Genomic DNA, 12,783 nt, shown 5'->3' with positions numbered 1-12,783 from the left:
GATTTGTTACCTGCATAGTCCGTGAGCGTCAGTTGCGGCTGTATGGACATGTGGCTCGTTTTCCTGACGCTGATCCTGCTCATCAGATTCTCTCAGCGAGGGAGTCTCATGAGTGGAGGAGGCCAGTGGGCCTATCACGTGCCTCGTGGTTGCAGCAGGTTGACCATCATCTCAAGGAGATGGGGATGGGCCTGGCATCTGCCTGGGGGATGGCCAGATGGAGGCCCCTGGAGTACCGGCGGAAAGTGGACGCAGCAACGCACTGTTCTGGCACATGCTCCCATACCTGACCTAGCACTTCCAAAAGTGAAGTATACAGCGATTCACAGATATGAACAACAGATATTCGATTATATGAGTGAGCAAAGTGAAAAATGATTTGAGCGCTTTATCTGGAAGAAATTTTTGCGGCCTGTTCCAAATCAAGGCATTGTTGAGCAGACTTTGAAGAACCCAGTGAGCTGACAGAGGGCTGACCAAGATCGTGCACCACCATCCCTGTGAGGTTTATTATGTGGGTTTTTTTTGTAATGAGCACCCCCTAAATGATCTTCAGAATGAGTGTATTCAATTTACCCAAACACCCAGTTTTCATTCTTACACTTCTTTGGAGTTCCTTTCATATGCATGCAAAGTTTGAGGCTGCTCGGTCTCATGGTTTTGGAGTTATTGAAGAGACCACTGACTCACACTGACATTTATTATAATGGACGATAGATAGCTGCCGTCACTGCATTGCATTTACTGTGAGGTTGTTGCCCTCCCATCCACGAGTGGTCGGTGCATTGCCAGCCACAATCAAATTAATTCACTGGAGTCACAGGATTTCTTGTTTTCTTTTATGATTTTAAGGCTTGTGGTGATGATACACACACACACACACACACACACACACACACACACACACACACACACACACACAAACATACACATACACACACACACACACACACACACAAACATACACATACACACACACACACACACACACACACACACACACACACACACACACACACATATATAACAGAACACAAGAATGTTAGACGAGACAAGCACAGCAACTGAGCTTCGGGGAAGTGGCATAACTTCCCTGGTATTTGCGGGACGTGTAACGACACCACAATGGCACCGCTTTTCTCACCGCATTCATCAGAGCATTTCCAAAGAGGAATTTCCTCCTCTCCATGGATGTCAACCTAAGTGGATTGTCCGAACTTTTAACTTATTAACTGCTGAACTTCAAGCAAGAAATCATCACATTGAATTTTTAAAGTTTTTGGGATGACAGCCTGGGATTGAACGAACGAACTCCCATACTTGGAGGGAAGCGTGTTGCTTCCTGTGAAAAGTAACTGCTCATGCTCATTGTAATATCCTTTGATGCTGAGCTTGTGAAATAATCTAATGGATGTATGGAACGCAAATACACGAATAAAGATTATGGATACCAGTTTCTACATGACACCCTGAAGTGTGTTTACTGACTAAAGTCAAGAAATACTTCAGGTAATATCACGTTCCAATAGATAACTGCTATACACTGATCGCTTTAGAAGTACATTTTTATAACAGCTTGAAACATTTTGCAAATTCATTGTTGAACAAATTCAATGAAATAAGTAAATTGCTCACCTGAAGGTGTTTGAAATTTCCACGCCTTGATCAATACACACGAAATAGGAAATGTGAGACACACACAAACCAGTGGATCACATATCCGGCATTTCTTATCAAATGGAGCTCCAATGGATATCAAAGAGCTCAAAAGAGAGAGCGTGAGAGCGAAGAGGAAAAGCATAACAACACGTCCATCAGTTTCCTTCATCACATGTGAATCTCTACCATGAAACAGGATAATTCCCACAATTGCTATAATCACAATGCCCAGTGAAGTGAAGCTCACAATAACCAAGGCTACAGGGTTCGTGAACGCAAGGAAATCTTCAGGCATGGGCACGCAGCCATTTTTATCTTCATTGGACCAATAGTAAGTGGAACATCGGAAGCATTCTGGGGAATCTATTCAAACGAAACAAGAAAGTTAAACACTGCTAATGATCCCACAATCACAACTGAGGGAGAAAAATTTTCAAAATGAATATTTTCAAACCAAGCAAAGATGAAATCATCGTGAAGATTTAGAGAATATTGAAGAATCTTGAAAACGTATCAGAGTTAAAGGAAGAGATGGAAAAGGGTATAAATGGATATTAAGTGATAGTTTCTGAAGAGGGATGGGGACAGGAATTCTGGGGTTTATATAATTTCAATCTTAAATACATGTAGCAAGAATGCACAACAATATAAATAGATATACAAGGAATGTCAACACAGGAGGTGACCATTTCACTAACAAACCTGCAGTTTAGTAATTCTTTGTCACTGAATTTGGTAAATTGTACAGATTCTCATTGTGATTGTAAATGTGCAGAGAGGAGTCTGGTAATTTTTTTTACTTTGTCTGCATGACTGCGTCGGGATCAAATAAAATTGAAAATCAATCCCAACTGTAAATTTAATGATTTTAAAAGGTCATGAAGGACACAAACAACAGGCACAAATAACTAATGTAATGTGTTAATCAAGGTGGTGTCAAAAACGCTGGAACAATGGCGGTGGTCTTCTGAAAAAAGTTGTTTTCCTACAAATTTCATTTTTTTTTTATTTCAATTGAATTATAGACTTTACCAGTGCAGAAGACAAATTGCTTTCTTAGCACTTTCAAAAACCTTCCATTCAGCAGAACTTGGACAACATTTTAAGGCATCTTACATCATCACAACAAATAAAATTTGCTGCTCCTATAACTTCCCATATATTTTTCTCAATACTGTGTGGGTTAAGTTGTTCAATTAACTATCTCGTTTATATAATATTTCAGGCGAGTGGTGTGCAAGGTGAAGAGTGATATCAGGTGATGAATGATGAAACAATGACAGTTCATTAACCTTTTGCCAAAACCCTCACACAGTCATAACAATTACTGTAGGTACATGCTGTCTCCCATCCATAACCAATCTATGTACTCATCCTGCCAATGTCCATGTTACCTCCATCTCCAATGCTTTGAGGTGTCTAATTCTCGATTAAAGCTAACTTCTATTTCTGCTGCTACTTCCTTTTCAAGGAGACCATTTCCTGCACTAATTACTGTCTGAGTGAAGATTCCCAGAATTACTGGTCCACTCCCTCTGTAGGGCTGGAACATTTCCAGCAGACTATGCATCAGTAATGAAACATTTCAAGATATAAACAGAGACGATATTGCATATTTACTATTCAGTTTGTTAACTCCCTTTGGACTTGTCCGAAATGGGGGCTTATGGATTTGGTCTCAATTTTTGTGTCCGTGCATGAATATGTGCATGCGTGCATGCATCAGCAATCATGTCACGGACATGTATGGACCAATTTTATTCGTGCTTTGCAAAAAGAAAACACATGATGGTACACATATGCACATCCTTTTGTTTTGCGATTCAATCAAAGATAACCAACTGGTAGACTGGCGGCCATTTTAGTTGTAAGAAAAAACAACGGTTTCAAACACATCCTCAAGCATTTCTCGGACATGCATTTACCGACCTTGTTCTAGTTTTTTTTCACACTGACACCATGAAGCATCTTTCAAGAAAATGAAAACAAATTCTGATTAAACTTTTCGATTTTACCTGAACAACCTTTAAGTGCAGTTTACAAAAACTAATCAGACAGCATTTTCACCTGAATGATAATTTATATTGCCGACAGTTTTCTTATATTTCTTTTTTTTTAAATCGAATTTCTTTTAACTGCACTCATATATGAGTGTGTGTGTGTGTGTGTGTGTGTGTGTGTGTGTGTGTGTGTGTGTGTGTGTGTGTGTGTGTGTGTGTGTGTGCGTGTGTGTCTCCTCTGTAACTCCAAAACCATGAAACCGAGCAGCCTGAAACTTTGCATACATACAAAGGGAACTCCAAGGGAGTGCGGAATCAAAATTGTGTTTCGATTAATTAAAACACCCCTTTTGAAGATAATTAATGGCGATATTTAATTTTGTCCTTTATCATTTAATTTTACCCTTAGACACCTTCTCGCTATCCCCGAGAGTCGATGGGGTCTTAATTTGCATTATTTTTGACCAGTTCAACAATATACCTTGACCTGATACAGATCGCAACAATTTCTTTATGATAAAGTGTTTTTGTGTTAAGGCCCGGTCACACCTTGACGTTGGAGCCAGAGATGGCAACATATTAAAATTTATGTAAAACGCTGGCTTACGTTGAACTTTTGATGTTTTTTTTTTTAAGATTCGGACGTATTCATAGCGACTTGGTCTTATGTATAACGCATTAGTAATGGACATAGAACGTTTCTTTGTGTTATAGATAACTTATACCAACGAATGCTGAACCTGTTGTCGGCCTACACAACCGATGCCCAACGATAGTCTAACTTAGGCATAGCGCGTTGCACGCATCGCCAACGATGTCGTGACATAGCCTATTAAAAGGCTGACGCACAACGATTCGAATCATACCTGCCGTAGAAATGGAAGTGTCAACATCGCAGTCACACCTTGGCGATCTTGCTATGCATATGCCGACCTAAGAAAAATGTGTCTAAAACGTTGGGGCACGTCAAATACGGTATGAGTAAGTTTGGTATACGTGAGTAAAATGCTAAAGTACACTATCATACGTCGTAGTAAGTGGAGTACGTCAATAAATTTTAAACATGTTCAAAATTTTACGACGTACTTGGCGTATGACACACGTTCCACATGCGATGGGGATAAGTTGTACACACGATATGCAGATGCTTACACACGTCCACAAAGGCTACTTGTAAGCTACTCATAAGTCGAAACACGTCGCGGTAATGTCTTTTTTACGGGAAACTTATTTCTAACTTATGTTTGACGTGCCTTGAACCAATTCTTTACGTAGTCCCAACACACATTGACGTATGTTGACGTATTCCAATGACGTCTTCCGGTCGACAAAAAAAATAAATGAACGTGTTTCTAACTTACAACTGCCATATCAAGATGTGTTCCCAGCAATTTTGGGAATTGGTATATAAAATGGTGTTCATAAAAGGGGAAACCAACAGTGTTTTCGAGTCCTTTTTGAGTCGATGTCCATGTCAGCAGTAACAGTATCAGTATCAGTATCAGTGTTAGTGTCAGTATTAGTAGTAGTTTGTTCGTGTTGGCAGTCGTAGGTAAGTGTGAGGGGGAGGGTGTGGGTTATGATGGATCCTCCTTGCGTCCGCGTGTCCACTGGTAGGAGACATCTTTGCTCCATTGTTCGAAGTTCTTCGCGGCTAATTTTTTATTGGGCTTTTTCAACAATGAGCTTTGACTTGTTTTTACGATTTAGGTCTATTAATAACGGGTTGGACAAATGCACAATGAACTAATAATGTACATAGAGCGCTATGAGAACTTATAGATATGGTATAACAATGAATAATTATCGTGTAGCCGGCGTTCACAAACTATGCCCAACGATTGCCTAACTTATCCATATCGTGCAGCAGTTTATCTTTGCCGGTGACGTGGGGTTTGCTATTCATAGGCTGCCACTCAACGATTTAAATGACTGCATCTCCACTATTGAAAGTAGACACTTGCACTCAACAATTGGATTTTTTTTACACTCAACCGCTTTTAAACGGTACCACTCAGCTATTTTCATTGTTTACAATGAACGATTTAAATTGCTGTCACTCGCCTTTGTTTTTTGACGCTGGGGTTTGGAAATGTGAAGCTTTTCTTCTGAACGTGTTAAAACGCTCAAACTCGACTATTTTAATTAGACGCTGCCGATGGACAATTGGAATCATAGCCAAGCTAGACATCGAAGTGTGAACATCCTCGTCATGCCGAAGAAAAGTTTGAAGAATGCTACAAATAAGTGTCCTGGCCGTGGCCGTGGACGCTGACGCAAGGACGATCCATTATACTGACGTCTTTCAGCCTATGAGTAACTTAAAAGTAACGTCTGTCGACGTGTTGCAACAATCGCGTAACGTGCCAACAACACGTTAATCATAGGTTAGAAATTAGTTTCGGGTGCGCTAAACATTACCTCGGCATGTCTCAACTTATTATTAACTTACAAGCAACATGTGTTGACGTCTGTCAACGATCGCAGACCGTGCATACAACTTGTGGCCAGCGTAGCGGAACGTGTGAGTCATACGCCGGCATACGTCGTGAAATTTCAAGCATGCAAAAATTTGAGGACAACCGAAAAGTACAACGTTTAAAGCCAGCGTACAACGACGAATGGCAGTGTTTTTCAGCGTGCTCTCAATGTTATCAAAACTTACCCATAACGTATTCAACGTGTGCCAGCGTTTTAGAAAAAAAAAATTCAAAAATCGGCATACGTTAGCGAAAACGTCAAGGTGTGACTGTGCCTTTATCATCAATTGATATCATCCTCACTCATATCATCGAATGCCTGTTCATCATACCTCCGAATCGCTGGATACCTTGCAATGCTTATAAACCCCCAGAGACGCCAATGTTTGTGTCTTCATTTCATTTCACACATGCCATAACCTCGAGAAATTCTTCAAAGAAGCCGAATGACAAATTTTAGGCTCCAGAATTGAACTTAGCAGCAGTTCTGACTGCTAAAAACAGTGTTCATTTGTCACATTCGGACATTGCTTGGGCGTCTCCAGTTGGTATTTTATGTGACATATCTGTGATTGCCAATCGATTGACAAGCAAAATATTTCTCATCTAACGCTTCATTGGAGTGCTTGCTTGAGTGCTTAAGCCACTTGGTGAGCACTCAACAATATTTCCACTATCACTGAACAATTTCCATCAATCGACTTGCCTGCATTGGCCGCAAATTGTTGTTTTTTTTTGTTTGTTTTGTATACCTTGTCGAGGCTCGTTTGAGAGCTAACACATAACACACCGCAAGGGGGGCATGAGACAAGAGGGGCTGGAGTGAGAAGGACAAAACAGTGGGGTACAGACATTAGATCTGTGGAAGAGAGAGGAATGGGGCAAGGAACATGGGGAATACAATATGGACATTACAGGGACTTTCAGGAAGGAAAGCAGTGAATTTGAAGGAGGTGGGCTGAGTGGATTATCGGAGGTAGAAAAGATCGAGGATTTGGATGGGGGATGATAAGACATGGTGGTGAACAGTTGTTTTGAAGGCCTGGAGGGAAGAATGGGATTGAATAGTGAGGGAGTTTATTCCAAAGGTGGGAAAAAAGAGAAATGAAAGAGTGAAGGTGAGCAGTGTTTCGAGACTTTGGTAGTTTTACCAGAAGGGGGTTGTTGGCGGACCTTGAGCGCCTTGCGGAAATGTGGTGGGGACAAATCACAGAGAGAGCAGAGGGTGGGCGAGGCTGGATAGAAGACGGTAGCAGACATAAAGACCACCGACCAGCCTCCGTTGAGAGAGTGAGAGGCCCAAAGACAGCCTCATTGCGGGAGATGCCAATGATCTGAAATGCTTTGGTTTCCACAGCGTGAAGCCGAGAGAGGTGGGAGGCAGGAGCTCCAGCTCAGAGGGGAGAGCAGTACTCCATCAGCCAATGGACGAAAGCTTTGTAAGTGGTCAGGAGCTCAGGTGGGCCGAGGAAGGACTTTGCACGATGGAGGATTCCTCGTCGGCGACTGACTTTGGAGGCCAGGTTGGAAATGTGGCTCTCCCAGGAAAGGTCATGGCAGATAGTGAGACCCAGAAGCTTGAAAGAAAGGACTTCTTCCAGAGGATTGTTGAGAAAGTGGATGGGGGGAGGCATGGTGGTTAAGGCGAAGCAAGCAATGGCTGGCTCGTTGAAAATTTGAAATTTTATTTCACACCACATTTTCCCTTTTTGTACAATCTTCTTCTGTCATATGATGCCTCACTTCGGCATTGATAAATACGTATGAAAATTAGACATTTCATTTTTAAATGTTCCTTCAAACTGTTTTGTAGACTGATTGGTGATGTCACTTGGCATGTGCTCTTCAAGCTTCAATATCGATACAGCATTTAAATACCAGAGGTATGAGGGCAAAATAAACGAGATGATTTCAATAAGTAAAAAATGTTTTCAGTTGTTATGAAGAAATGAAATGCCACATTACGGCAGGATAGCTGAGATGTACGCACACTCACTTTAAGCTGTCTAGCCTGGGTTTGAATCCCAACCCAGCTATAAACTCTCATCCCAGTGTTTCACAGCCAGGTTGATTCAACAATGTGTGATCCGTCTCTCGGATTGATGGCGATACTGCAGTTTGATACCGGAGTTTGGAAGGCAAAATAAAATTATATTATTACAAAAAGTAAAAAATGGTTTCACTTCTCACAAAGCAATGAATCACCAGCACATCACAATGGGATAGACGAGAGGTACGCATGCTCAGGTTCAGCTGCCTCGCCTGGGTTTGAATCCCGACCTAGCCTGGGTTAAGCATCGGGTGAAATGTGACTTCGTATATACACGGGAAAAGGATGACGACACTCCCCGATATAGGACTGATTTTGCCTCTCTATCTAAGGGGGAAGGATTGGAGAAATACCCAACACATTATGAGGTGATAAGTAGAGAGGAAGGTATAGTTTGCCTCGTAAGTAAAAGAGGAAATGGACATTACTTGGTTATCTCGACATGCCAACACTTTGTCAAAGATGGGGAAAAAAAGGTAACCATTGGGGGACGAATTACTGGGACAAGGATAAATATAAAGATACGAATGAATAATCTCCTGAAACCCCAGGCACCATTAAATGACACATATTTTGTTTGCGGGTGTAGGGCATATTCCTGCTTACGAACCGGTTGGACGGGAACTTGTTATTTAGGATATGTTATACCCCAAATTTGTATTCTTGACCAATCACCTTTGATGTCACAGAATAAACAAAAGAGATCCATTTCAGAAACTGAACGATTTTTCATCAGAGCCTTTCCATTTTATGGCGGTGGTAAAGCCAATTAATTTGGTAGCCTCTTCAGAGAAACTTGCGAATGAACCTGCTGAGGGTTTTACCAAAGTAAATGCTGAAATGGTTACCATACGGACAGTAGCTTTGCAGAATTGTATCGACCTTGATGTCCTATTGGCTGCACAGTGAGGCACATGCACAGTAATAGGGTCAAAATGTTGTACCTATATCCCCGATAACTCAGAAGAAATTGACGATCTGACAGGGAAGATTAAAGCGGATGGCGCCAAATATCGTGATTATCATAAGGGATAAAACTTCGGATCACTGATAGCTTGGTGTTGGCGCAGTGGTTGGGGCAGTGGCTTGGGATGCAAAAGGTCGTGAGTTCAAGCCCCGTTGGGCCACTGAATTAATACACCAGGGGGTTGACTCAGCCTGTCAACCTTCCGAAGTCAGCGAAATGAGTACCAGTATACTGGGCCGGTGTATACCCCGGTTAAAATAGGTGTACCATATCCCTGTGTCGTAAGAGGCGACCAGGGTTGCGTCAGGAAGGGCATCCGGCGTAAAACATGTGCCAAATCACTATGCGGATCATACGGATGATCCGCTGTGGCGACCCCTAACGGGAGCAGCCGAAAGAAGAAGAAGAAGAAGAAGAAGAACTTCGGATCATGGATGGAAAAGATGTTTGGTGGATGGGGAGCATGGATCCTCCACATATTCTTCACGGACTTATGATGTTCATTGCTATTGTTGTCATCATAATGTGCATAAAAGTAATGATCGGTGTGTGTGTGTGTGTGTGTGTTTGTGTGTGTGTGTGTGTGTGTGTGTGTGTGTGTGTGTGTGTGTGTGTGTGTGTGTGTGTGTGTGTGTGTGTGTGATAAAATTTGCCATAGTAACAACGATGCTACTGCACGAAGTTTCCCTGAACCGAGCTTCTATGGAGATCCTGAAGATCCAGAAGATCTAGAAAACCCAGAAGAAAAAGAAGAACCTAGTAGAAAATTTGGTCAAGACACCATGACGGTGGTATCTTTTAGAAAATATGAAAGTACAGATACTTGTGCCTTTGGGATTGACAAAACCCTTTTTAAAGAATTCAACAATTATTGCTAAAGAACCAAATAAAAATCAGATGGATGATTGTAATGAAGAGATGTACAATAATAGAGATTTCTTTAAAACTTCAGGGGACAAAGAATTTGAACGGCTTGCCCAAATTAAATCTGATTAGTTTCATTGAAAAAGGCAATTGCCAATTCGATGTATATGTTCGGTGTGCACTGGGTTATTTTCTTCAAAAATCACCTGGGTGCTCCAACTCTGTGGGAATGGGGAGGTGGTGGCCCCCGGGGTTGCATCCACCAGCCATGGTGTTAACCCACCACAGAGCGCAAGTCTTGGTGACACGGTGGAAATGAGCCTGCTGCTTTGCAAACGAAAAATTAGATTTTAAGTCGGATTGTTCTTCCTGAACAAACCCTAGGTTGTTCTGTATGAACAAAGGGGGAACTGTGGAAACTGAATTTTTAAAATCAAATTTATAATCATGTAAAATGCAAATTAACTTAGTTTCGTTCATTTTGAGAATTAATTTAATAAAGATACATGCTGAGAAAGCTAAGTATACATACTGAGAATGTTAGTAAGAAGCAGAATACACACATGATCTTTACTTTAGTTGTAAACACCCTTGTAAAACCTTATCTGTTTGTTGACCATCTTAATCAGCAGGGCAAAACAATGACTCTCTCTCCTATCTCTATTTACCCCGTCCCGAGGCCGTAAAGAAACTCCAAAAACAAACCAAAACCCCTTTATGTAGCAAAGTTGAAGTCCACAAAGTTCCATCTGCATGAAAAAACTGGACATATACTCCATATCCTATGTGGTTTTTAAGTCTTTGGCTCGCAATATTGTTGAGAGATGAAGCCTTCCTCTTGTGCACAAGAGTGTCTTTTGTTTTCTTCAATAAACAGCTTGGATTTGAATTATATTTTCCTCTGACTGAAATTACTTCCACACCGTCCAGTTGTTCACCATCGTCTCAAATCATCCCCACTCCAAAGCCATGATATTTTCTATCCTCAATAAAACCCCTCCCCCCTATTCACCCAATCCAATGTGGCCTCCAAAATTTCCAGTTTTCTCTCCTGAGAGTTTCCTTCTGTATACTCATTGTCCACCCCATGCATCCTCTCCTGCACCCCATTGCTTCTCAGACACATTGTTTAACTGAGACTGCCTCAACTCTGCTGTCAGTGCCCCCCCTTTCTCTCTCTATCTATCTCTCTCTCTCTCTCTCTCTCTCTCTCTCTCTCTCTCTCTCTCTCTCTCTCTCTCTCTCTCTCTCTCTCTCTCTCTCTCTCTCTCCCTCTCTCTCTCTCTCCACCTGCTACTTTTGTCCTGTTGCATTCTGATCCATTCATTGTATTCGTACTCACTCTTCCACGATCATCACTCTGGAAAGAAACAAACAAAAAATTTCACAAACTTCTCCAAAATCTGTCGCTCCATCCTCCTGGCTCAGTCACATTATCCTCCATTAGCTGTGACTGGCTAAAGCCCTCCTAAATCATAAATTTGCTGATAGATTTAGAGGTTGACTGAACCCAGCATGTGGATGTGGATCAAGGGATAAATAAACCACATTTGTGATACAATTGAATTTGTGGCAAAAAAAACAATGTCAGTGAAATCAAACAGAACACCAAATGCTGCATTTGACTCATCAGAAATAACTCATATAAGTAAAAAACAAAGATGGAGTCATCAGGAGGAACCTGGTTACAATTCAGGATTTCCGCTGCTAATCCACTTCCCCAACCAATCCAGGTAGAGCTCAGTGAGCCTTACAGAAAAATTTTCTGCAAGGATTCACTTCTCCCTCGACAAATAGACAAAGAAAGATATATAAAGTCAAAGAGATCAAATAAATTAAAAGGCAAGAATTAGAATGAACAAAGCAAAATGCGAAAAAGAAGAAAGAATTGTGAAAGGAACAACGAAGAAAGAAGTTGGGAAGAACCCAGACAGGGAGATTTCAACAGTTACTCCCCAGGCTCAAACGAAGCAACAGGTATAAGCTACTTTATGTCCATGGTGATGACCTTGTCGAGGTTAAGGCCCGGTCACACCTTGACGTTTTAGCCAACGTATGCCGATTTTTGAATTTTTTTTCTAAAACGCTGGCACACGTTGAATACGTTATGGGTAAGTTTTGATAACATAGAGAGCACGCTGAAAAACACTGCCATACGTCGTTGTACGCTGGCTTTAAACGTTGTACTTTTTGGTTGTCCTCAAATTTTTTCATGCTTGAAATTTCACGACGTATGCCGGCGTATGACTCACACGTTCCGCTACGCTGGCCACAAGTTGTATGCACGGTCTGCGATTGTTGACAGACGTCAACACATGCTACTTGTAAGTTAATCATAAGTTGAGACACGCCGGGGTAATGTTTAGCGTACCCGAAAATTATTTCTAACCTATGATTAACGTGTTGTTGGCACGTTACGCGATCGTTGCCACATATCGACAGACGTTACTTTTAAGTTACTCATAGGCTGAAAGACGTCGGTATAATGGATCGTCCTTGTGTCAGCGTCCACGGTCACGGCCAGGACACTTATTTGCAGCATTCTTCAAACTTTTCTTCGGCATGACGAGGATGTTCACACTTCGATGTCCAGCTTGGCTATGATTCCAATTGTCCATCGGCAGCGTCTATTTAAAATAGTCGAGTTTGAGCGTTTTAACACGTTCAGAAGAAACGCTTCAAATTTCCAAACCCCAGCGTCAAAAAACAAAGGCGAGTGACAGCAATTTAAATCGTTCATTGTAAACAATGAAAATAGCTGAG

General features: G+C 41.5%; 1 protein-coding gene across 1 annotated transcript in view; it reads right to left on the bottom strand.

Annotated features, from left to right (window-relative positions):
- The window catches only part of LOC147035725 (extracellular calcium-sensing receptor-like), a 30,888-nt gene that overhangs the window by 16,510 nt on the left and 1,595 nt on the right, over positions 1–12,783 (bottom strand). The window contains exon 2 of the mRNA XM_085898414.1: positions 1,636–2,022. Coding sequence (XP_085754540.1) covers positions 1,636–1,954 — 319 coding nt within the window. The 5' untranslated portion in view covers positions 1,955–2,022. The remainder of the gene's footprint in view (positions 1–1,635; positions 2,023–12,783) is intronic.

This window comes from Eptatretus burgeri, chromosome 1, assembly GCF_056783735.1.
Source record: "Eptatretus burgeri isolate ZD-2024b chromosome 1, Ebu_testis_v1, whole genome shotgun sequence".
Taxonomy (NCBI): domain Eukaryota; kingdom Metazoa; phylum Chordata; class Myxini; order Myxiniformes; family Myxinidae; genus Eptatretus; species Eptatretus burgeri.
The sequence above is the reverse complement of the archived record's forward strand: the minus strand, read 5'-3'. Positions and strand labels throughout refer to the sequence as shown.